Genomic DNA, 24,305 nt, shown 5'->3' with positions numbered 1-24,305 from the left:
CGCTTGGTAACCATAATAACATAATGTCACCTTCAAGAGCGCTATTGTGGCACACAGGGCTTCTGTTCTCTCTCTCTCTCACACACACCACAACACCCTGCACGCAGGCTCTTGGCCATGGCTTTGATAGTGGGCCTGCTGGCAAGGGGGGATCTTTTGAGGAGTCACACACACAGATTTTTTATGAAGTGGTGCAAAGTTATCAGCTTCTCCTGCCTGGCCCGGTGTAGTGTGTGTCTTAACAGCAGATAGCCAAGTGGAGACCTGGTCCTTCCTATCTGTGTGTAAAACCAGGCCTGTCAGGGCAGCCCGTGCAGGCTCTCGCCCCAGCATTAGAGCTTGTCAGTGGGCCAGAGTGTGGCTGAGGCTGGCCAGACCTCCATACACCTAGGGCCTAGATAGCCACTAAACTTAACTCTGAGATCAAAGGGTCCACTGTCGCTGCTCCTTCTGATAACACAGACCCAGTCTGGGTCAGGGGACTAGGTGTCAGGTAGAGAGACCAACCAAATAACAACCCCACCAGACAACCACCAGACAACCAACAATAGCGTCTCTTCTATGATAAAGATCATTCCAGTCTTGTTCTGGTGTTTTTCTCTCTAGGTCCTTTTCTATTTTGCCTTTTTCTTTCCTCTGCTCTGTCATGCCTCCTTTTCTGTCAGTTATTGTCTCTCTATCTCTCTCTCTTTCCGCTCTGTTTATCAGTCCAGTGGCTCTTAACTTTCCCTTGTTTGATGTCATCCCTCCATCCCAGTAGTGTTTTCTAGAGTTAGTGCAGTGACTGGCCCTCATTGCCAAAATCCCGAAGTATCCCTTTAACCAGGGCCATAGTCAGTAGCTGCATCCTTTGTCCCAGCTACTAAATCTCTTGACTTAATTCAGTGTGTATGTATACTACATACTTAATGAGTGTACAGTTGAAGTCTGAAGTTTACATACACCTTAGCCAAATACATTTAAACTTAGTTTTTCACAGTTCTTGATATTTAATCCTAGTAAAAATCCCATTTTAGGTCAGTTAGAATCACCACTTTATTTTAAGAATGTGAAATGTCAGAATAGTAGTAGAGAGAATTATTTATTTCAGCTTTTATTTCTTTCATCACATTCCCAGTGGGTCAGAAGTTTACATACACTCAATTAGTATTTGTTAGCATTGCCTTTAACCTCTCTGGGGTATGTGGGACGCTAGCGTCGTGGGAAACACTATTCAACAGCCAGTGAAATAGCAGGGCGGCAAATTCAAAACAACAAAAAATCTCATTCAAATTTCTCAAACATACAACTATTATATCCCATTTTAAAGATACACTTCTCGTTAATCCAACCACATTGTCCGATTTCAAAAAGGCTTTACAACGAAAGCATGACATTAGATTATGTTAGGACAGCACCGAGACAAGAAAAACCACACAGCCATTTTCCAAGCAAGGAGAGGCGTCACATAAACAAGAAATACAGCTAAAATGAATCACTAACCTTTGATGATCTTCATCAGATGACACTCATAGGACTTCATGTTACACAATACATGTATGTTTTGCTCGATAAACTTCATATTTAAATCCAAAACCCCCTTTTTACATTGGCGTGTAATGTTCAGAAATGTTTTGCCTACCAAAACTTCCGGTGAATGAGCACATCAATTTACAGAAATACTCATCATAAACGTTGATAAAATATTCAACAGTTATTCAAAGAATTATAGATACACTTCTCCTTAATGCAACCGCTGTGTCAGATTTCAAAAAAGCTTTACGGCGAAAGCAAATTTTGCAATAATCTGAGTACAGCGCTCAGATATCAAAACAAGCCATACAGATACCCGCCATTTTGGAGTCAACAGAAATGACAAAAATTACATTATAAATATTCACTTACCTTTGATGATCTTCATCAGAATGCACTCCCAGGAATCCCAGTTCCACAATAAATGTTTGTTTTTAAACCTCCTTTTTGTTCGCGCGTTTAGTCCACTACTCCAAATGCAGGAAGCGCGCACAAAATGTCACGACGAAAAGTCAAAAGAAGTTATATTTACGTTCGTAGAAACATGTCAAACGATGTATAGCATCAACCTTTAGGATGTTTATCATAAATCTTAAGTAATATTCCAACCGGACAATTCCAATGTCTTCAAGAAAGAAAAGGAACACAGCTAACTCTCACGTGAGCGAACGCCACTGAGCTCATGTCATTTTCTCACTCCTCTTCTTCCAGGAGCTCTTATTCTCTCCCCAGTCACAGTAGAAGCATGAAACAACGTTCTAAAGACTGTTGACATCTAGTGGAAGCCTTAGGAAGTGCAAAATGAACCCTAAGTCACTGTATACTGTATAGGCAATCACTTGAAAAACTACAAACCTCAGATTTCCACACTTCCTGGTTGGATCTTTCTCAGGTTTTTGCCTGCCATATGAGTTCTGTTATACTCACAGACATCATTGAAACAGTTTTAGAAACTTCAGAGTGTTTTCTATCCAGATCTACTAATAATATGCATATCCTACCTTCTGAGCCTGAGTAGCAGGCAGTTTACTACAGGCACGCCTTTCATCCGGACGTCAAAATACTGCCCCCTACCATAGAGAAGTTAAATTGTTTAACTTGGGTCAAACGTTTCGTGTAGCCTTCCACAAGCTTCCCACAATAAGTTGGGTGAATTTTGGCCCATTCCTCCTGACAGAGCTGGTGTAACTGAGTCAGGTTTGTAGGCCTACTTGCTCGCATACGCTTTTTCAGTCCGTGCTTCACGGATGGGATGGTGTTCTTCGGCTTGCAAGACTCCCCCTTTTTCCTCCAAACATAATGATGGTCATTATGGCCAAACAGCTCTATTTTTGTTTCATCAGACCAGAGGACATTTCTCCAAAAAGTACGATGTGCAGTTACAATGTGCAGTCACCATGTGCAGTTACAAACCGTAGTCTGGCTTTTTTATGGCGGTTTTGGAGCAGTGGCTTATTCCTTGCTGAGTAGCCTTTCAGGTTATGTCGATATAGGACTCGTTTTACTGTGGATATAGATACTTTTGTACCTATTTCCTCCAGCTAGGAAAAACTCCCTAGAAAGGCCAGAACCTAGGAAGAAACCTAGAGAGGAACCAGGCTATGAGGGGTGGCCAGTCCTCTTCCGGCTGTTTCCTCCAGTATCTTCACAAGGTCCTTTGCTGTTGTTCTGGGATTGATTTGCACTTTTCGCACCAAAGTACATTCATCTCTAGGAGACAGAACGCGTCTCCTTCCTGAGCAGTATAACGGCTGCGTGGTCCCATGGTGTTTATACTTGCATACTATTGTTTGTACAGATGAACGTGTTACCTTCAGGCGTTTGGAAATTGCTCCCAAGGATGAACCAGACTTGTGGAGGTCAACAAAAAACATTTTGAGGTCTTGGCTGATTTCTTTTGATTTTCCCATGATGTCAAGCAAAGAGGCACTGAGTTTGAAGGTAGGCCTTGAAATACATCCACAGGTACACCTCCAATTGACACAAATTATGTAAATTAGCCTATCAGAAGCTTCTAATGTCATGACATCATTTTCTGGAACTTTCCAAGCTGTTTAAAGGCACAGTCAACTTAGTGTATATAAACTTCTGACCCACTGGAATTGTGATACAGTGAATTAGTCTTTCTGTAAACAATTGTTGGAAAAATTACTTGTGCCATGCACAAAGTAGATGTCCTAACCGACTTCCCAAAACTATAGTTTAACAAGAAATTTGTGGAGTGGTTGAAAAACAAGTTTTCATGACTCTAACCTAAGTGTATGTAAACTTCTGATTCAACTGTATATACTACATACTATTAGTTAATGTTAGTGTACTGTAAACAAATGGTATTCTTTCAGTTGAGTGTACTAGCACTTCACCTGTCTACTGGAAGTTGATGCTGTTGCTATGCAACTTCTTGCTAGCTTGTTAGCATAACAAATAACTAACTAGACATCTTTAACAGTGTCCATTGAGATCACACAACAACTATACCACTTAGATAAGAATAAAGTGAATAATCAAGTCAATAAATGTTGGGTAGTTAATATACTGGCAAGTTCGATGTGCTAGTAGCCAACTAACATTAGGTAGCTAGCTAACATACCGGTACATACAAGCAACTGCTGTAATGCTATGCAGTTCATAAGGCTAGCATTGCTAACTGACAGCCAACATAACTTGTAACTTATTTGAAAAGTCATTACTTTTTTATTACATTGCTCAACATTTTCTTAAAATCTGTCAGAATTAGTTAAAGCAATAAATTTGTATCCGCTCTCGTCGGACTTTGACTGCATATTTTCCGCCATTTTCTTCAAATCTGAAAATGTTGTGATACCACGCCCATGTTCTGGAGAATTGCATTATGGGCCCTAAAAGCACGGGAATCGTGTCCACTGCATGTGTTCTTCGAATTTTGGGGGAATGTAGCACGACATCCGGGAACGTTTGGCATACTAACTATATCCATACTAAAACCAATAAGCATACTACATACTCAATGTACATCACAAATAGTACAGTTAGTGCGGTTAGTATGAGTATTCAAACACAGCTTAGGTGTTTGATGTCAGAACTTCACTTGAACATCTGTGTGGTTATATGGATTTAGTGTGTGGTTGTGAATGTAGTTGTGTATTTGGAATGACTGTGGTGTATGTGGTTGGACTGACTAAGTGGGCAGTAGCGAGCATGCCGTTATACTGACTATTAGAAGGTTCTTGCTTGTATTTTGACAGTGTGTACGGTTAAACTGATTACTGTGCACTTTAACAGATCATATATCTAATTTCTACTTTCTATACCTTAACTGACCATGTTTTGGGTTTCTGCTGACTGTGTGTGTGGTTGTGTTGTGCTGACCGTCTCTAAATGGGGGTGTTTGTGTTCCAGGGACGTTTGACCGCAGTGTGACCCTGCTGGAGGTGTGTGGCAGCTGGCCAGAGAGCTTTGGCCTGCGTCACATGAGCTCGGTGGAATCCACCGAGGAGGGGCTGAGAGAGAGGCTGGCAGACGCCATGTCAGAGTCACCATCCAGAGACATTGTGGGCTCTGCTACCGGTCAGTCATAAACATACACTAACCCATACACAGAAATGTGCGCACACATAATCTCACACATGCAGTGCCTTCGGAAAGTATTCAGACCCCTTGACTTTTTCCACATTTTGTTACGCTACAGCCTTATTCTAAAACTTGATTGGAGTCCACCTGTGGAAAATTCAATTGATTGGACATGATTTGGAAAGGCACACACCTGTCTATATAAGGTCCCACAGTTGACAGAGCATGTCAGAGCAAAGACCAAGCCATGAGGTCGAAGGAATTGTCCATAGAGCTCCCACGCAGGATTGTGTCGAGGCACAGATCTGGGGAAGGGTACCAAAAAATGTCTGCAGCATTGAAGGTCCCCAAGAACAGATTGGCCTCCATCATTCTTAAATGGAAGATGTTTGGAACCACCAAGACTTCCTAGAGCTGGCAGCCTGGCCAAACTGAGCAATCGATGAAAAAGGGCCTTGGTCAGGGAGGTGACCAAGACCCCAATGGTCACTCTGACAAAGCTCTAGAGTTCCTCTGTGGAGATGGGAGAACCTTCCAGAAGGACAACCATCTCCGCAGCAGTTGACCAATCAGGACTTTATGGTATAGTGACCAAACGGACGACACTCCTCAGTAAAAGACACATGACAGCCCGCTTGGAGTTTGCCAAAAGGCACCTAAAGACTCTCTGACCATGAGAAACAAGATTCTCTGGTCTGATGAAACCAAGATTGAACTCTTTGGCCTGAATGCCAAGCGTCACGTCTGGAGGAAACCTGGCACCATCCCTACCTTGAAGCATGGTGGTAGCAGCATCATGTTGTGAGGATGTTTTTCAGCAGCAGGGACTGGAAGACTAGTCAGGATTGAGGGAAAGATGTACAGAGGAGAGTACAGAGAGATCCTTGACGAAAACCTGTTCTGGAGTGCTCAGGACCTCAGACTGGGGCAAAGGTTCACCTTCCAACAGGACAATGATTCTAAGCACAGAGCCAAAACAACACAGGAGTGGCTTCAGGACAAGTCTCAATGTCCTAGAGTGGCCCAGCCAGAGCCCAGACTTGAACCCGATCAAACGTCTCTGGAGAGACCTGAAAATAGCTGTGCAACAACGCTCCCCATCCAACCTGACAGAGCTTGAGAGGATTTGCAGAGAAGAATGGGAGAAACTCCCCAAATACAGATGTGCCAAGCTTGTAGCATCATACCCAAGAATCACTGCCAAAGGTACTTCAACAAAGTACTGAGTAAGGGTCTGACTACTTATGTAAATGTGATATATCAGTTGTTTTATATATATATAAATTAGCAAAACCTTTTTTTTTTTTACTGTTTTTTGCATTGTTATTATGGGGTATTGTGTGGAAATTGATGAGGAGCTAACATTTTTTGGATACATTTTAGAATAAGTCTAACCTAGCAAAATGTAGAAAAAGTCAAGGGCTCTGAATACTTTACGAAGGCACTGTATATGCTCATATGCGCACATACACTACCGTTCAAAAGTTGGGGGTCACTTAGAAATGTCCTTGTTTTGTTTGAAAAGCACATATTTTGTCCATTAAAATAACATCAAATTGATCGGAAATACAGTGTAGACAGTGTTAATGTTGTATATGACTATTGTAGCTGGAAACTGTAGATTTTTAATGGAATATCTACATAGGCGTACAGAGGCCCATTATCAGCCACCATCACTCCTGTGTTCCAATGGCACGTTGTGTTAGCTAATCCAAGTTTATCATTTTAAAAGGCTAATTGATCATTAGAAAACCCTTTTGTAATTATGTTAGCACAGCTGAAAACTGTTGTGCCGATTTAAAGAAGCAATAAAACTGGCCTTCTTTAGACTAGTTGAGTATCTGGAGCATCAGCATTTGTGGGTTCGATTACAGGCTCAAAATGGCCAGAACCAAAGACTTTCTTCTGAAACTTGTCAGTCTATTCTTGTTCTGAGAAATGAAGGCTATTCCATGTAAGAAATTGGCAAGAAATTGAAGATCTCGTACATCGCTGTGTACTACTCCCTTCACAGAACAGGGAGTGGGAGGCCCCGGTGCACAACTGAGCAAGAGGACAAGTACATTAGAGTGTCTAGTTTGAGAAACAGACGCCTCACAAGTCCTCAACTGGCAGCTTCATTAAATAGTACCTGCAAAACACCGGTCTCAACGTCAACATTGAATTGGCGACTCCGGGATGCTGGCCTTCCAGGCAGAGTTGCAAAGAAAAAGCCATATCTCAGACTGGCCAATAGAAAGAAGAGATTAAGATTGGCAAAAGAACACAGACACTGGACAGAGGAACTCTGCCTAGAAGGCCGGCATCACGGAGCCGCCTCTTCACTGTTGACGTTGAGACTGGTGTTTTGCAGGTACTATTTAATGAAGCTGCCAGTTGAGGACTTGTGAGGCGTCTGTTTCTCAAACTAGACACTCTAATCTACTTGTTCTCAGTTGTGCACTGGGGCCTCCCACTCCTCTTTCTATTCTGGTTTGAGCCAGTTTGCGCTGTTCTGTGAAGGGAGTAGTACACAGCGTTGTACGAGATCTTCAGTTTCTTGGCAATTTCTTACATGGAATAGCCTTCATTTCTCAGAACAAGAATACACTGACGAGTCTCAGAAGAAAGTTCTTTATTTCTGGCCACGTTGAGCCTGTAATCGAACCCATAAATGCTGATTCTCCAGATTCTCAACTAGTCTAAAGAAGGCCAGTTTTATTGCTTCTTTAATCAGGACAACAGTTTTCAGCTGTGCTAACATAATTGCAAAAGGGTTTTCTAATGATCAATTAGCCTTTTAAAATGATAAACTTGGTTTAGCTAACACAACGTGCCATTGGAACACAGGAGTGATGATTGCTGATAATGGGCCTCTGTACGCCTATGTAGATATTCCATAAAAAATCTACAGTTTCCAGCTACTACGGTCATTTACAACATTAATAATGTCTACACTATATTTCTGATCACTTTTATGTTATTTTAATGGACAAAAAATGTGCTTTTCTTTCAAAAACAAGGAAATTTCTATGTGACCCCAAACTTTTGAACGGTAGTGTACATGCGGTGTGCACACAAACACGGGCGCACACTCATTAATCATTTGTCATCGTTAATAATTTCATGGTTTCAATCTTTCCACCAATTTACTGACCGTTTATTCTCTCAAGTGAAATGTGATAGTGGTCAACTTCATTTACTTAGCTTTGTGTGAACTTTAATGTATTATCCTTCAACTGCCACTCTTAATCACGCTTGTTATGTTTTGCAAAAGGTATGTGGATGTACACTCGTGTGTGTGTGTGTGGGCCTGCGTGTTTGTGGAGGCCACGTTCAGGGTCCAGCCCTGACCTGTGTTAATAGAGCCATTGTAATGGAACTGGTATCTACTGTTGTCAGACATGCAACTACCTCTGTCAACCAGTCGTCACATGTTAACGCAATCGGACAATCCAAATGTTGAACTCATTTTTAAAGCGCCAGTGCTCTTCCTCTCCTGAATAAGAGGTCCTTCAATTTCTATGGGGGGAGGGGTAGAGGGGTTTCTCTTAGGGAGAGGAGACTGCCACTGAGAGCAGCAAAGGCCCTAATGTGTATTAGCACCAACTACCCCTCCTCTCATCCCCCTCTCTCTCATCCCCCTCTCTCTCCCTGTTCTCATCCCCCTCTCTCTCATATCCCCCTCTCTCTCATATCCCCCTCTCTCTCATATCCCCCTCTCTCTCTCATTGCCCGTCTATTACAAGGTAATGCTGTTTGGACCTATTCATTTACATTGGCCCCTGCTGCAGCAATAGCAGTCACATGGAATGGACACTGTTTGGGACTCTCTCTCCCCCTCCTCTCTCGCTCGTTCTCTCGCTCTCTCCTTCCCGCTATAATTGCTTGTGTCTATGACTCTGCTCGTCATTAGATTAAGGGCTGACTCCTGGACACTTGTAGTCGGCGCTTATCCCTCCATCTTTACGGCTACGGCCCCCTCTAATGCAACGCAAAATTCATTACTGATCACATTGCATCCAATCTACCCCCATGTTTCACTGCCCCTCCTATAAACATGAACTTAACCCTTTCCTGAGGGAGGGAGACATAGAGGAATGGGCTAAATATTGTTTGGAGGGGGTCAACTGGAGCCGAGTCTGAGACATGCACATCCATTCTGTCTGACTGTGAATGCGTCCCAAACGACACCCTATTCCTTATGTGGTGCACTACTTTTGACCAGAGGCCTATGGGCCCTACTATATGGAATAGTGTGCCATTTGGGATGTGACCTGTGTCTTTGTGTGACAGCGGCACCAAGCTTCAAGCAGGGAATAACTGGGACGTAATGGAGGCTAATCTAATACGGACGTCTGGTTGATGGCTAACTGTAATGTAGAGAAAGTGTCTGTGTGTTAAGTTCATAGAGAGAGAGGCCTTTGATGAGCAGGGCCAGATGGTGTATAGCTTAGAGAGTGTCTCCACGTGCAGGGCCCAGTTCCCCTTTCCCCATCCTTAGACATACTGTAGGCCCCATTGGCATAGACCTGAAGGATTCACTCATACACACATTTCTCTGTCCGGCTTTCTCTCTCTCTCTCTCTCTCTCTCACACACACACACACACACACACACACACAGAGGGAATTGGAATGCTGGATGATGTAACAAATCACCCTCTTTGACATTTCTCCCTCAACACACAACCACACACACACAGGCTCACGCTCAGAACAAAGCCTGCAGTCACACAGATTGAGTTCTCACGCAGAGCCAGAGACCTACTGTCGCCACAGCCAGGGGCAGGTGACACAGATCGAGAGACGGATAGATGGAGAGAGAGTGGGAGATAAGGAGGTGGGGCAGGAAGCCCCTGCACTGACTCCTGAACACACTCTTCCAGGAATGAGTTTTGTCCTAGTAACATAATGTTGCTGATGTGGTTTTGCTTAATGGTGCCAACCCAACGTGAATTCCATGGAGGACCCCTCTCTTAGCCCAGCGCAGTTTGGTATATTCCAGGCCTAGTCTACTCTCAGCCCAACCCCAGTAGAACATTACCCAGCCTTTGTCCTCAGACGGTGTCAGGCCAGTGTTTGTGGAGGCCACGTTCAGGGTCTATTAACACAGGTCAGGGTCCAGCCCTGACCTGTGTTAATAGAGCCATTGTAATGGAACTGGTATCTACTGTTGTCAGACATGCAACTACCTCTGTCAACCAGTCGTCACATGTTAACGCTCATTTTTACAGTATAGCATTATCAGCATCCAAAAAGAATGGACACAAACTGTGCGTGTGTATACACTGAGTGTACAAAACATTAGGAACACCTGCTCTTTCCATTACAGACTGACCAGGTGAATCCAGGTGAAAGATATGATCCCTTACTGATGTCACGTGTTAAATCCACTTCAATCAGCGTAGATGAACGGGAGAAGACAAGTTAAAGATGGATTTTAAGCCTTGAGACAATTGAGACATGGATTGTGTATATTTGCCATTCAGAGGATGAATGGGCAAGACAAAAAATGTATCTGCCTTTGAACGGGGTATGGTAGTAGCTGCCAGGCGCACCGGTTTGAATGTGTCAAGAACTGCAACGCTGCTGGGTTTTTCACACTCAATAGTTTCCCGTGTGTATCAAGAATGGTTCACCACCCAAAGGACATCAAGCCAACTTGACACAACTGTGGGAAGCATTGGAGTCAACATGGGCCAGCATCCCTGTGGAACACTTTCAACACCTTGCAGAGTCCAGGCCCCAACGATTTGAGACTGTTCTGAGGGCAAAGGGGGGTGCAACTCAATAAAGGGAAGGTGTTCTTAATGTTTTGTTCACTCAGTGTGCGTGTGCTCTGTGTTCATAACAGTGTGTGTGACCCTCCAAACCCAGGAAGTATGTGACTCGCCTCCAGGCCCTGTGTATACCAGGTCCTTGTGTTCTAATTATTTATCACATTGTTGGATGGCAGTCCACATAAGTTTCTGATTGAATTCGTTAGGTCTACTGCTGTGTGCTATTGGAGGGATTTGACCGGTTGATTCTTTCTTGCGTGTTGGTTTTGGAGGAGCTCCACCTCTCATCTGATGTTATCGTGGTACAGAAAACATTGCCTCTGCCATCACATGGAGCACTGGGTTTCTGTGTATATGTACATTACCGTGTCTCACTGTGTGTCTCACTGTCTGTCTCACTGTGTGTCTCACTGTGTGTATCACTGTGTGTATCACTGTGTGTCTCACTGTGTGTCTCACTGTCTGTCTCACTGTGTGTATCACTGTGTGTATCACTGTGAGTCTCACTGTGTGTCTCACTGTGTGTCTCACTGTCTGTCTCACTGTGTGTATCACTGTGTGTCTCACTGTCTGTCTCACTGTCTGTCTCACTGTGTGTCTCACTGTCTGTCTCACTGTGTGTCTCACTGTGTGTATCACTGTGTGTATCACTGTGTGTCTCACTGTCTGTCTCAGTGTGTGTCTCACTGTGTGTCTCACTGTGTGTCTCACTGTGTGTCTCACTGTCTGTCTCAGTGTGTGTCTCACTGTGTGTCTCACTGTGTGTCTCACTGTCTGTCTCACTGTGTGTATCACTGTGTGTCTCACTGTCTGTCTCACTGTCTGTCTCACTGTGTGTCTCACTGTGTGTATCACTGTCTGTCTCACTGTGTGTATTACTGTGTGTCTCACTGTCTGTCTAACTGTGTGTCTCACTGTGTGTCTCACTGTGTGTCTCACTGTCTGTCTCACTGTCTGTATCACTGTGTGTATCACTGTCTGTCTCACTGTCTGTCTCACTGTCTGTCTCACTGTGTGTCTCACTGTGTGTCTCACTGTCTGTCTCACTGTGTGTCTCACTGTGTGTATCACTGTCTGTCTCACTGTGTGTATCACTGTCTGTCTCACTGTGTGTATCACTGTCTGTCTCACTGTCTGTCTCACTGTCTGTCTCACTGTCTGTCTCACTGTGTGTATCACTTTGTGTATCACTGTCTGTCTCACTGTGTCTCACTGTGTGTCTCACTGTCTGTCTCACTGTCTGTCTCACTGTGTGTATCACTGTGTGTCTCACTGTCTGTCTCACTGTGTGTATCACTGTGTGTCTCACTGTGTGTCTCACTGTCTGTCTCACTGTGTGTGTGTGTGTGTGTGTGTATCACTGTCTGTCTCACTGTCTGTCTCACTGTGTGTCTCACTGTCTGTCTCACTGTGTGTCTCACTGTGTGTATCACTGTGTGTATCACTGTGAGTCTCACTGTGTGTCTCACTGTGTGTCTCACTGTCTGTCTCACTGTGTGTCTCACTGTGTGTCTCACTGTGTGTCTCACTGTGTGTATCACTGTCTGTCTCACTGTCTGTCTCACTGTCTGTCTCACTGTGTGTCTCACTGTGTGTCTCACTGTGTGTCTCACTGTGTGTATCACTGTGTGTCTCACTGTCTGTCTGTGTGTCTCACTGTGTGTCTCACTGTGTGTCTCACTGTGTGTCTCACTGTGTGTCTCACTGTCTGTCTCACTGTCTGTATCACTGTGTGTCTCACTGTCTGTCTCACTGTCTGTCTCACTGTCTGTCTCACTGTGTGTATCACTTTGTGTATCACTGTCTGTCTCACTGTGTCTCACTGTGTGTCTCACTGTCTGTCTCACTGTCTGTCTCACTGTGTGTATCACTGTGTGTCTCACTGTCTGTCTAACTGTGTGTCTCACTGTGTGTCTCACTGTGTGTCTCACTGTCTGTCTCACTGTCTGTATCACTGTGTGTATCACTGTCTGTCTCACTGTCTGTCTCACTGTCTGTCTCACTGTGTGTCTCACTGTGTGTCTCACTGTCTGTCTCACTGTGTGTCTCACTGTGTGTATCACTGTCTGTCTCACTGTGTGTCTCACTGTGTGTATCACTGTCTGTCTCACTGTGTGTATCACTGTCTGTCTCACTGTCTGTCTCACTGTCTGTCTCACTGTCTGTCTCACTGTGTGTATCACTTTGTGTATCACTGTCTGTCTCACTGTGTCTCACTGTGTGTCTCACTGTCTGTCTCACTGTCTGTCTCACTGTGTGTATCACTGTGTGTCTCACTGTCTGTCTCACTGTGTGTATCACTGTGTGTCTCACTGTGTGTCTCACTGTCTGTCTCACTGTGTGTGTGTGTGTGTGTGTGTGTGTGTATCACTGTCTGTCTCACTGTCTGTCTCACTGTGTGTCTCACTGTCTGTCTCACTGTGTGTCTCACTGTGTGTATCACTGTGTGTATCACTGTGAGTCTCACTGTGTGTCTCACTGTGTGTCTCACTGTCTGTCTCACTGTGTGTCTCACTGTGTGTCTCACTGTGTGTATCACTGTCTGTCTCACTGTCTGTCTCACTGTCTGTCTCACTGTCTGTCTCACTGTGTGTCTCACTGTGTGTCTCACTGTGTGTCTCACTGTGTGTATCACTGTGTGTCTCACTGTCTGTCCGTGTGTCTCACTGTGTGTCTCACTGTGTGTCTCACTGTGTGTCTCACTGTGTGTCTCACTGTCTGTCTCACTGTCTGTATCACTGTGTGTCTCACTGTCTGTCTCACTGTCTGTCTCACTGTGTGTATCACTTTGTGTATCACTGTCTGTCTCACTGTGTCTCACTGTGTGTCTCACTGTCTGTCTCACTGTCTGTCTCACTGTGTGTATCACTGTGTGTCTCACTGTCTGTCTCACTGTGTGTATCACTGTGTGTCTCACTGTGTGTCTCACTGTCTGTCTCACTGTGTGTGTGTGTGTGTATCACTGTCTGTCTCACTGTGTGTATCACTGTGTGTCTCACTGTGTGTATCACTGTCTGTCTCACTGTGTGTATCACTGTGTGTATCACTGTGTGTATCACTGTGTGTATCACTGTGTGTATCACTGTGTGTCTCACTGTCTGTCTCACTGTGTGTATCACTGTGTGTATCACTGTGTGTCTCACTGTCTGTCTCACTGTGTGTCTCACTGTGTGTCTCACTGTCTCACTGTGTGTCTCATTGTGTGTATCACTGTCTGTCTCACTGTCTGTCTCACTGTGTGTATCACTGTGTGTATCACTGTGTGTCTCACTGTCTGTCTCACTGTGTGTCTCACTGTCTCACTGTGTGTCTCACTGTGTGTCTCACTGTCTGTCTAACTGTGTGTCTCACTGTGTGTCTCACTGTGTGTCTCACTGTCTGTCTCACTGTCTGTATCACTGTGTGTCTCACTGTCTGTCTCACTGTGTGTCTCACTGTGTGTATCACTGTGTGTATCACTGTGAGTCTCACTGTGTGTCTCACTGTGTGTCTCACTGTCTGTCTCACTGTGTGTATCACTGTGTGTCTCACTGTCTGTCTCACTGTGTGTCTCACTGTCTGTCTCACTGTGTGTCTCACTGTGTGTATCACTGTGAGTCTCACTGTGTGTCTCACTGTGTGTCTCACTGTCTGTCTCAGTGTGTGTCTCACTGTGTGTCTCACTGTGTGTCTCACTGTCTGTCTCACTGTGTGTATCACTGTGTGTCACTGTCTGTCTCACTGTCTGTCTCACTGTGTGTCTCACTGTGTGTCTCACTGTGTGTATCACTGTCTGTCTCACTGTGTGTATTACTGTGTGTCTCACTGTCTGTCTAACTGTGTGTCTCACTGTGTGTCTCACTGTGTGTCTCACTGTCTGTCTCACTGTCTGTATCACTGTGTGTATCACTGTCTGTCTCACTGTCTGTCTCACTGTCTGTCTCACTGTGTGTCTCACTGTGTGTCTCACTGTCTGTCTCACTGTGTGTCTCACTGTGTGTATCACTGTCTGTCTCACTGTGTGTCTCACTGTGTGTATCACTGTCTGTCTCACTGTGTGTATCACTGTCTGTCTCACTGTCTGTCTCACTGTCTGTCTCACTGTCTGTCTCACTGTGTGTATCACTTTGTGTATCACTGTCTGTCTCACTGTGTCTCACTGTGTGTCTCACTGTCTGTCTCACTGTCTGTCTCACTGTGTGTATCACTGTGTGTCTCACTGTCTGTCTCACTGTGTGTATCACTGTGTGTCTCACTGTGTGTCTCACTGTCTGTCTCACTGTGTGTGTGTGTGTGTGTGTGTGTGTGTATCACTGTCTGTCTCACTGTCTGTCTCACTGTGTGTCTCACTGTCTGTCTCACTGTGTGTCTCACTGTGTGTATCACTGTGTGTATCACTGTGAGTCTCACTGTGTGTCTCACTGTCTGTCTCACTGTGTGTCTCACTGTGTGTCTCACTGTGTGTCTCACTGTGTGTATCACTGTCTGTCTCACTGTCTGTCTCACTGTGTGTCTCACTGTGTGTCTCACTGTGTGTATCACTGTGTGTCTCACTGTCTGTCTGTGTGTCTCACTGTGTGTCTCACTGTGTGTCTCACTGTGTGTCTCACTGTCTGTCTCACTGTCTGTATCACTGTGTGTCTCACTGTCTGTCTCACTGTCTGTCTCACTGTCTGTCTCACTGTGTGTATCACTTTGTGTATCACTGTCTGTCTCACTGTGTCTCACTGTGTGTCTCACTGTCTGTCTCACTGTGTGTATCACTGTGTGTCTCACTGTCTGTCTCACTGTGTGTATCACTGTGTGTCTCACTGTGTGTCTCACTGTCTGTCTCACTGTGTGTGTGTGTGTGTATCACTGTCTGTCTCACTGTGTGTATCACTGTGTGTCTCACTGTGTGTATCACTGTCTGTCTCACTGTGTGTATCACTGTGTGTATCACTGTGTGTCTCACTGTGTGTCTCACTGTCTGTCTCACTGTGTGTATCACTGTGTGTATCACTGTGTGTCTCACTGTCTGTCTCACTGTGTGTCTCACGGTGTGTCTCACTGTCTCACTGTGTGTCTCATTGTGTGTATCACTGTCTGTCTCACTGTCTGTCTCACTGTGTGTATCACTGTGTGTATCACTATGTGTCTCACTGTCTGTCTCACTGTGTGTCTCGCTGTCTCACTGTGTGTCTCACTGTGTGTATCACTGTGTGTATCACTGTGTGTCTCACTGTCTGTCTCACTGTCTGTCTCACTGTGTGTCTCACTGTGTGTCTCACTGTGTGTATCACTGTGTGTCTCACTGTGTGTCTCACTGTCTCACTGTGTGTCTCACTGTGTGTCTCACTGTCTGTCTAACTGTGTGTCTCACTGTGTGTCTCACTGTGTGTCTCACTGTCTGTCTCACTGTCTGTATCACTGTGTGTCTCACTGTCTGTCTCACTGTCTGTCTCACTGTGTGTCTCACTGTGTGTCTCACTGTCTGTCTCACTGTGTGTCTCACTGTGTGTATCACTGTCTGTCTCACTGTGTGTATCACTGTCTGTCTCACTGTCTGTCTCACTGTCTGTCTCACTGTGTGTATCACTGTCTGTCTCACTGTGTCTCACTGTGTGTGTCACTGTGTGTCTCACTGTCTGTCTCACTGTCTGTCTCACTGTGTGTATCACTGTGTGTCTCACTGTGTGTCTCACTGTCTGTCTCACTGTGTGTGTGTGTGTGTGTGTGTGTGTGTATCACTGTCTGTCTCACTGTGTGTATCACTGTGTGTCTCACTGTCTGTCTCACTGTGTGTATCACTGTGTGTCTCACTGTGTGTCTCACTGTCTGTCTCACTGTGTGTGTGTGTGTGTATCACTGTCTGTCTCACTGTGTGTATCACTGTGTGTCTCACTGTGTTTATCACTGTCTGTCTCACTGTGTGTATCACTGTGTGTATCACTGTGTGTCTCACTGTGTGTATCACTGTGTGTATCACTGTGTGTCTCACTGTCTGTCTCACTGTGTGTCTCACTGTGTGTCTCACTGTCTCACTGTGTGTCTCATTGTGTGTATCACTGTCTGTCTCACTGTCTGTCTCACTGTGTGTCTCACTGTGTGTATCACTGTGTGTCTCACTGTGTGTATCACTGTGTGTCTCACTGTGTGTCTCACTGTCTCACTGTGTGTCTCACTGTGTGTCTCACTGTGTGTCTCACTGTCTGTCTCACTGTGTGTCTCACTGTCTGTCTCACTGTGTGTCTCGCTGTCTCACTGTGTGTCTCACTGTGTGTATCACTGTGTGTCTCACTGTCTGTCTCACTGTGTGTCTCACTGTGTGTCTCACTGTGTGTATCACTGTGTGTCTCACTGTGTGTCTCACTGTCTCACTGTGTGTCTCACTGTGTGTCTCACTGTGTGTCTCACTGTCTGTCTAACTGTGTGTCTCACTGTGTGTCTCACTGTGTGTCTCACTGTCTGTCTCACTGTCTGTATCACTGTGTGTCTCACTGTCTGTCTCACTGTCTGTCTCACTGTGTGTCTCACTGTGTGTCTCACTGTCTGTCTCACTGTGTGTCTCACTGTGTGTATCACTGTCTGTCTCACTGTCTGTCTCACTGTCTGTCTCACTGTCTGTCTCACTGTCTGTCTCACTGTGTGTATCACTGTCTGTCTCACTGTGTCTCACTGTGTGTGTCACTGTGTGTCTCACTGTCTGTCTCACTGTCTGTCTCACTGTGTGTATCACTGTGTGTATCACTGTCTGTCTCACTGTGTGTATCACTGTGTGTCTCACTGTGTGTCTCACTGTCTGTCTCACTGTGTGTGTGTGTGTGTGTGTGTGTATCACTGTCTGTCTCACTGTGTGTATCACTGTGTGTATCACTGTGTGTATCACTGTCTGTCTCACTGTGTGTCTCACTGTCTGTCTCACTGTCTGTCTCACTGTCTGTCTCACTGTCTGTCTCACTGTGTGTCTCACTGTCTGTCTCACTGTCTGTGTCACTGTGTGTGTCTCACTGTCTGTCTCACTGTGTGTGTGTGTGTGTGTGTCTCACTGTCTGTCTCACTGTTTGTCTCACTGTCTGTCTCACTGTCTGTGTCACTGTGTGTGTCTCACTGTCTGTCTCACTGTGTGTGTGTGTGTGTGTGTGTGTCTCACTGTGTGTGTCACTGTCTGTGTCACTGTGTGTGTCACTGTCTGTGTCACTGTGTGTGTCTGTCACTGTCTGTCTCACTGTGTGTGTGTGTGTGTGTGTGTGTGTGTGTGTGTGTGTGTGTGTGTGTGTGTGTGTGTGTGTGTGTGTGTGTGTGTCAGTGTGTCAGTGTGTGTCTCACTGTCTGTCTCAGTGTGTGTCTCAGTGTGTGTCTCACTGTCTGTCTCACTGTCTGTGTCACTGTGTGTGTCTCACTGTCTGTCTCACTGTGTGTGTGTGTGTGTCTCACTGTCTGTCTCACTGTCTGTCTCACTGTGTGTGTCACTGTCTGTCTCACTGTGTGTGTCTGTCACTGTCTGTCTCACTGTGTGTGTGTGTGTGTGTGTGTGTGTGTGTGTGTGTGTGTGTGTGTGTGTGTGTGTGTGTGTGTGTGTGTGTGTGTGTGTGTGTGTGTGTCAGTGTGTGTCTCACTGTCTGTCTCACTGTCTGTCTCAGTGTGTGTCTCACTGTCTGTCTCACTGTCTGTCTCACTGTCTGTCTCAGTGTGTGTCTCACTGTCTGTGTCACTGTGTGTATCACTGTGTGTCTCACTGTGTGTGTCACTGTGTGTGTCACTGTGTGTCTCACTGTGTGTGTCACTGTGTGTGTCACTGTCTGTCTCACTGTCTGTCTCACTGTGTGTGTGTCTGTCTCACTGTCTGTCTCACTGTCTGTCTCACTGTGTGTCTCACTGTCTGTCTCACTGTGTGTGTCTCACTGTCTGTCTCACTGTGTGTCTCACTGTCTGTCTCACTGTGTGTGTCTCACTGTCTGTGTCACTGTGTGAGTGTATCAGTATGTGGTTTGGAAGAAAGCAAGCGGTTGATGTGATCTGTTGGTGTGGAGTGAGGATTTCCTCCCTACCAAAGAGAGTGGTATGTTCCAGTGTGTTTGGGGACCTGTCAGGTGACCTGTCAGGGGATCTATGAAGTTAGGTCTATGGGTCCCACTTAGGGACAAACAGAGTGGTTAGAAGGGCATAGGGCCTTTCTATCTATACACAGTTTTGCCACACACACAAACACCTCTTACTTTTGCATTCTGCTTTTCAATCTGATCTTACAGTAATACTCTTTACTGCCTGAATATCTAGAAAGAGTTCACGTATTGCATGTGAATGTGAATATTCCTCTTGGGGCCAGTATATGTGAGTCATTTCATGAAGTCAGTTTCATAATGTTTGATGAATTGGGCATATTAAGACACGTGGCTATAATCGAGACTCCAACCCTCTGGTTAGCACTGTGAAAACCTCTATTGTTCCCTACTGTAGTCTGGTGATGACGCTCCTATCTCCTGTTTGACTTGGACAGCCTCTTGTAGCCATTTGCAGAAACTACCAGGTCGATTATGTGACTGACTGAGTTCCTTTCTACCAAGTCTTGTTTTAACACACAGATATCCATCACAAGACCAACAAAACACACCAAAGCAGATCACCACACAAACACACACAGCAGACCACCGCATTATCACGATGGGGTAGGAGGTCCCACTTTCCCAATCAATCATTACTCCCTTCTGGTTCCAGTATACACACACACACACATGCAGGGTTATATACACACACGCTGGAGCGAACGCACACACACACGAACACCACGTCAATGCACTTCTCACTTCACCTCTTTTTGCACTTTGGGGACGTGGCTTTAGATCATTGAGAATAAAGACTTATTGGGTTAACCAGCAGGGGGTCACCCCTCCGTCCTCCTCACACTTGTTGGGTTAACCAGCAGGGGGGTCACCCCTCCGTCCTCCTCACACTTGTTGGGTTAACCAGCAGGGGGGGTCACCCCTCCGTCCTCCTCACACTTGTTGGGTTAACCAGCAGGGGGGTCACCCCTCCGTCCTCCTCACACTTGTTGGGTTAACCAGCAGGGGGGTCACCCCTCCGTCCTCCTCACACTTGTTGGGTTAACCAGCAGGGGGGTCACCCCTCCGTCCTCCTCACACTTGTTGGGTTAACCAGCAGGGGGTCACCCCTCCGTCCTCACACTTGTTGGGTTAACCAGCAGGGGGTCACCCCTCCGTCCTCACACTTGTTGGGTTAACCAGCAGGGGGTCACCCCTCCGTCCTCACACTTGTTGGGTTAACCAGCAGGGGGTCACCCCTCCGTCCTCCTCACACTTGTTGGGTTAACCAGCAGGGGGGTCACCCCTCCGTCCTCCTCACACTTGTTGGGTTAACCAGCAGGGGGTCACCCCTCCGTCCTCACACTTGTTGGGTTAACCAGCAGGGGGTCACCCCTCCGTCCTCACACTTGTTGGGTTAACCAGCAGGGGGTCACCCCTCCGTCCTCACACTTGTTGGGTTAACCAGCAGGGGGTCACCCCTCCGTCCTCACACTTGTTGGGTTAACCAGCAGGGGGTCACCCCTCCGTCCTCCTCACACTTGTTGGGTTAACCAGCAGGGGGGGTCACCCCTCCGTCCTCCTCACACTTGTTGGGTTAACCAGCAGGGGGTCACCCCTCCGTCCTCCTCACACTTGTTGGGTTAACCAGCAGGGGGGTCACCCCTCCGTCCTCCTCACACTTGTTGGGTTAACCAGCAGGGGGGTCACCCCTCCGTCCTCCTCACACTTGTTGGGTTAACCAGCAGGGGGTCACCCCTCCGTCCTCCTCACACTTGTTGGGTTAACCAGCAGGGGGTCACCCCTCCGTCCTCACACTTGTTGGGTTAACCAGCAGGGGGTCACCCCTCCGTCCTCACACTTGTTGGGTTAACCAGCAGGGGGTCACCCCTCCGTCCTCACACTTGTTGGGTTAACCAGCAGGGGGTCACCCCTCCGTCCTCCTCACACTTGTTGGGTTAACCAGCAGGGGGGTCACCCCTCCGTCCTCCTCACACTTGTTGGGTTAACCAGCAGGGGGTCACCCCTCCGTCCTCCTCACACTTGTTGGGTTAACCAGCAGGGGGTCACCCCTCCGTCCTCCTCACACTTATTGGGTTAACCAGCAGGGGGGTCACCCCTCCGTCCTCCTCACACTTGTTGGGTTAACCAGCAGGGGGTCACCCCTCCGTCCTCCTCACACTTGTTGGGTTAACCAGCAGGGGGGTCACCCCTCCGTCCTCCTCACACTTGTTGTGTTAACCAGCAGGGGGTCACCCCTCCGTCCTCCTCACACTTGTTGTGTTAACCAGCAGGGGGTCACCCCTCCGTCCTCACACTTGTTGGGTTAACCAGCAGGGGGTCACCCCTCCGTCCTCCTCACACTTGTTGTGTTAACCAGCAGGGGGTCACCCCTCCGTCCTCACACTTGTTGGGTTAACCAGCAGGGGGTCACCCCTCCGTCCTCACACTTGTTGGGTTAACCAGCAGGGGGTCACCCCTCCGTCCTCCTCACACTTGTTGGGTTAACCAGCAGGGGGTCACCCCTCCGTCCTCCTCACACTTGTTGGGTTAACCAGCAGGGGGTCACCCCTCCGTCCTCCTCACACTTGTTGTGTTAACCAGCAGGGGGTCACCCCTCCGTCCTCACACTTGTTGGGTTAACCAGCAGGGGGTCACCCCTCCGTCCTCACACTTGTTGGGTTAACCAGCAGGGGGTCACCCCTCCGTCCTCCTCACACTTGTTGGGTTAACCAGCAGGGGGGTCACCCCTCCGTCCTCCTCACACTTGTTGGGTTAACCAGCAGGGGGTCACCCCTCGGTCCTCCTCACACTTGTTGGGTTAACCAGCAGGGGGGGCACCCCTCCGTCCTCACACTTGTTGGGTTAACCAGCAGGGGGGGTCACCCCTCCGTCCTCACACTTGTTGGGTTAACCAGCAGGGGGGGTCACCCCTCCGTCCTCCTCACACTTGTTGGGTTAACCAGCAGGGGGGGCACCCCTCCGTCCTCACACTTGTTGGGTTAACCAGCAGGGGGTCACCCCTCCGTCCTCCTCACACTTGTTGGGTTAACCAGCAGGGGGGTCACCCCTCCGTCCTCCTCACACTTGTTTGGTTAACCAGCAGGGGGTCACCCCTCCGTCCTCCTCACACTTGTTGGGTTAACCAGCAGGGGGGGCACCCCTCCGTCCTCACACTTGTTGGGTTAACCAGCAGGGGGGGTCACCCCTCCGTCCTCACACTTGTTGGGTTAACCAGCAGGGGGGGCGCCCCTCCGTCCTCACACTTGTTGGGTTAACCAGCAGGGGGGTCACCCCTCCGTCCTCCTCACACTTATTTGGTTAACCAGCAGGGGGTCACCCCTCCGTCCTCCTCACACTTGTTGGGTTAACCAGCAGGGGGGGTCACCCCTCCGTCCTCCTCACACTTGTTGGGTTAACCAGCAGGGGGTCACCCCTCCGTCCTCCTCACACTTGTTGGGTTAACCAGCAGGGGGGTCACCCCTCCGTCCTCCTCACACTTATTGGGTTAACCAGCAGGGGGTCACCCCTCCGTCCTCCTCACACTTATTGGGTTAACCAGCAGGGGGTCACCCCTCCGTCCTCCTCACACTTGTTGGGTTAACCAGCAAGGGGTCACCCCTCCGTCCTCCTCACACACCATTTGTATACTTCACTGAAAAATATCAGTTGTTCATTTTGGCACCTGCCCCCGGTGTCCTGTTCTAACCTGCTTCACTAGAGACAGATAAACCCAGGGTCCTGTTCTAACCTGCTTCACTAGAGACAGATAAACCCAGGGTCCTGTTCTAACCTGCTTCACTAGAGACAGAGAAACCCAGGGTCCTGTTCTAACCTGCTTCACTAGAGACAGAGAAACCCAGGGTCCTGTTCTAACCTGCTTCACTAGAGACAGATAAACCCAGGGTCCTGTTCTAACCTGCTTCACTAGAGACAGATAAACCCAGGGTCCTGTTCTAACCTGCTTCACTAGAGACAGATAAACCCAGGGTCCTGTTCTAACCTGCTTCACTAGAGACAGAGAAACCCAGGGTCAATATCTAACCTGCTTCACTAGAGACAGATAAACCCAGGGTCCTGTTCTAACCTGCTTCACTAGAGACAGATAAACCCAGGGTCCTGTTCTAACCTGCTTCACTAGAGACAGAGAAACCCAGGGTCCTGTTCTAACCTGCTTCACTAGAGACAGAGAAACCCAGGGTCCTGTTCTAACCTGCTTCACTAGAGACAGATAAACCCAGGGTCCTGTTCTAACCTGCTTCACTAGAGACAGATAAACCCAGGGTCCTGTTCTAACCTGCTTCACTAGAGACAGATAAACCCAGGGTCCTGTTCTAACCTGCTTCACTAGAGACAGAGAAACCCAGGGTCAATATCTAACCTGCTTCACTAGAGACAGATAAACCCAGGGTCCTGTTCTAACCTGCTTCACTAGAGACAGATAAACCCAGGGTCCTGTTCTAACCTGCTTCACTAGAGACAGAGAAACCCAGGGTCCTGTTCTAACCTGCTTCACTAGAGACAGATAAACCCAGGGTCCTGTTCTAACCTGCTTCACTAGAGACAGAGAAAGACACTCATTCTCTGTACCACTGAAACACACTTAGCTGAGCTGCGAAAAGAAAAGAGAAAAAAAGAAGGGACCCCTGTGAAAGGAAAGAGAAAGTGACATGAGTTGAGGCTGAAGAGTATGGTGCTGAGGAAAAACAAGGGAGAGGGAAAGAAGAGCAATGTCATTATTTCTGCCCCCCAGCACTCCTCCATTCACTGGTGGGTTCGCTCCCTCTCTCTCTCCCTCTTCCTCTCTCTCTCCCTCTTCCTCTCTCTCTCCCTCTCTCTTTCCCTCTTCCTCTCTCGCTCCCTCTCTCTCTCCCTCTTCCTCTCTCTCTCCCTCTCTCTTTCCCTCTTCCTCTCTCTCTCCCTCTCTCTTTCCCTTCCTTTCTCTTTCTCTTTCCCTTCCTCTCTCTTTCTCTCTCTCTTTCGCTCTCTCTCTCTCTCTCTCTCTCTCCCTCTTTCTCTTCCTCTATAACTCTCCCTCTCTCTCTCTGCAGCCAGCCGAGAGCGTGAGAGTAATCCGTGGTGACAGTGTGAGACGAGGAAGAATAATTCCTGTATTCAGAGCCGCCACTGCTTACCCCCTCTTCCTTTTCTCTTATCCTCTCCTCCCTTTCTTTTGCTCTCCTCCACTGATACGTTAGGCCAGGATGTCATTGTAGCATTTATCGTGCCACTCTGCCCTGCTAGCCTAGAGGTGTGTGTGTGTTTAGTTTTACTATCATGTGTGGACCAGAAGTACTCACAAGGATAGTAAAACAAGGAAAATGTGCCGGCCCCACAAGGAAGAAGGCTATTTTAGGCTTAGGGGGTTAGAGTTTAAATTAGGGTTGGGGTTAGGGAAAATAGGATTTTGAATGGGAATCAATTGTTTGGTCCTTTCAAGGATAGTAAAACAAGTGTGTGTGTGTGCGTGTGCGTGTGCGTGC

At 47.2% G+C, this 24,305-nt stretch overlaps 1 protein-coding gene across 7 annotated transcripts in view; it reads left to right on the top strand.

The window, feature by feature from the left end:
- The window catches only part of LOC106612862 (BCAS3 microtubule associated cell migration factor), a 343,035-nt gene that overhangs the window by 303,356 nt on the left and 15,374 nt on the right, over positions 1 to 24,305 (top strand). For all 7 annotated transcript variants that reach the window (XM_045724535.1, XM_045724534.1, XM_045724533.1 and 4 more), the window contains one exon: positions 4,891 to 5,058. In XM_045724535.1, the coding sequence (XP_045580491.1) occupies positions 4,891 to 5,058 (168 nt within the window). The remainder of the gene's footprint in view (positions 1 to 4,890; positions 5,059 to 24,305) is intronic.

The sequence above is a fragment of the Salmo salar genome, chromosome ssa09 (genome assembly GCF_905237065.1).
Source record: "Salmo salar chromosome ssa09, Ssal_v3.1, whole genome shotgun sequence".
Lineage (NCBI taxonomy): Eukaryota > Metazoa > Chordata > Actinopteri > Salmoniformes > Salmonidae > Salmo > Salmo salar.
This window is presented reverse-complemented; position numbering and strand designations above follow the sequence as displayed.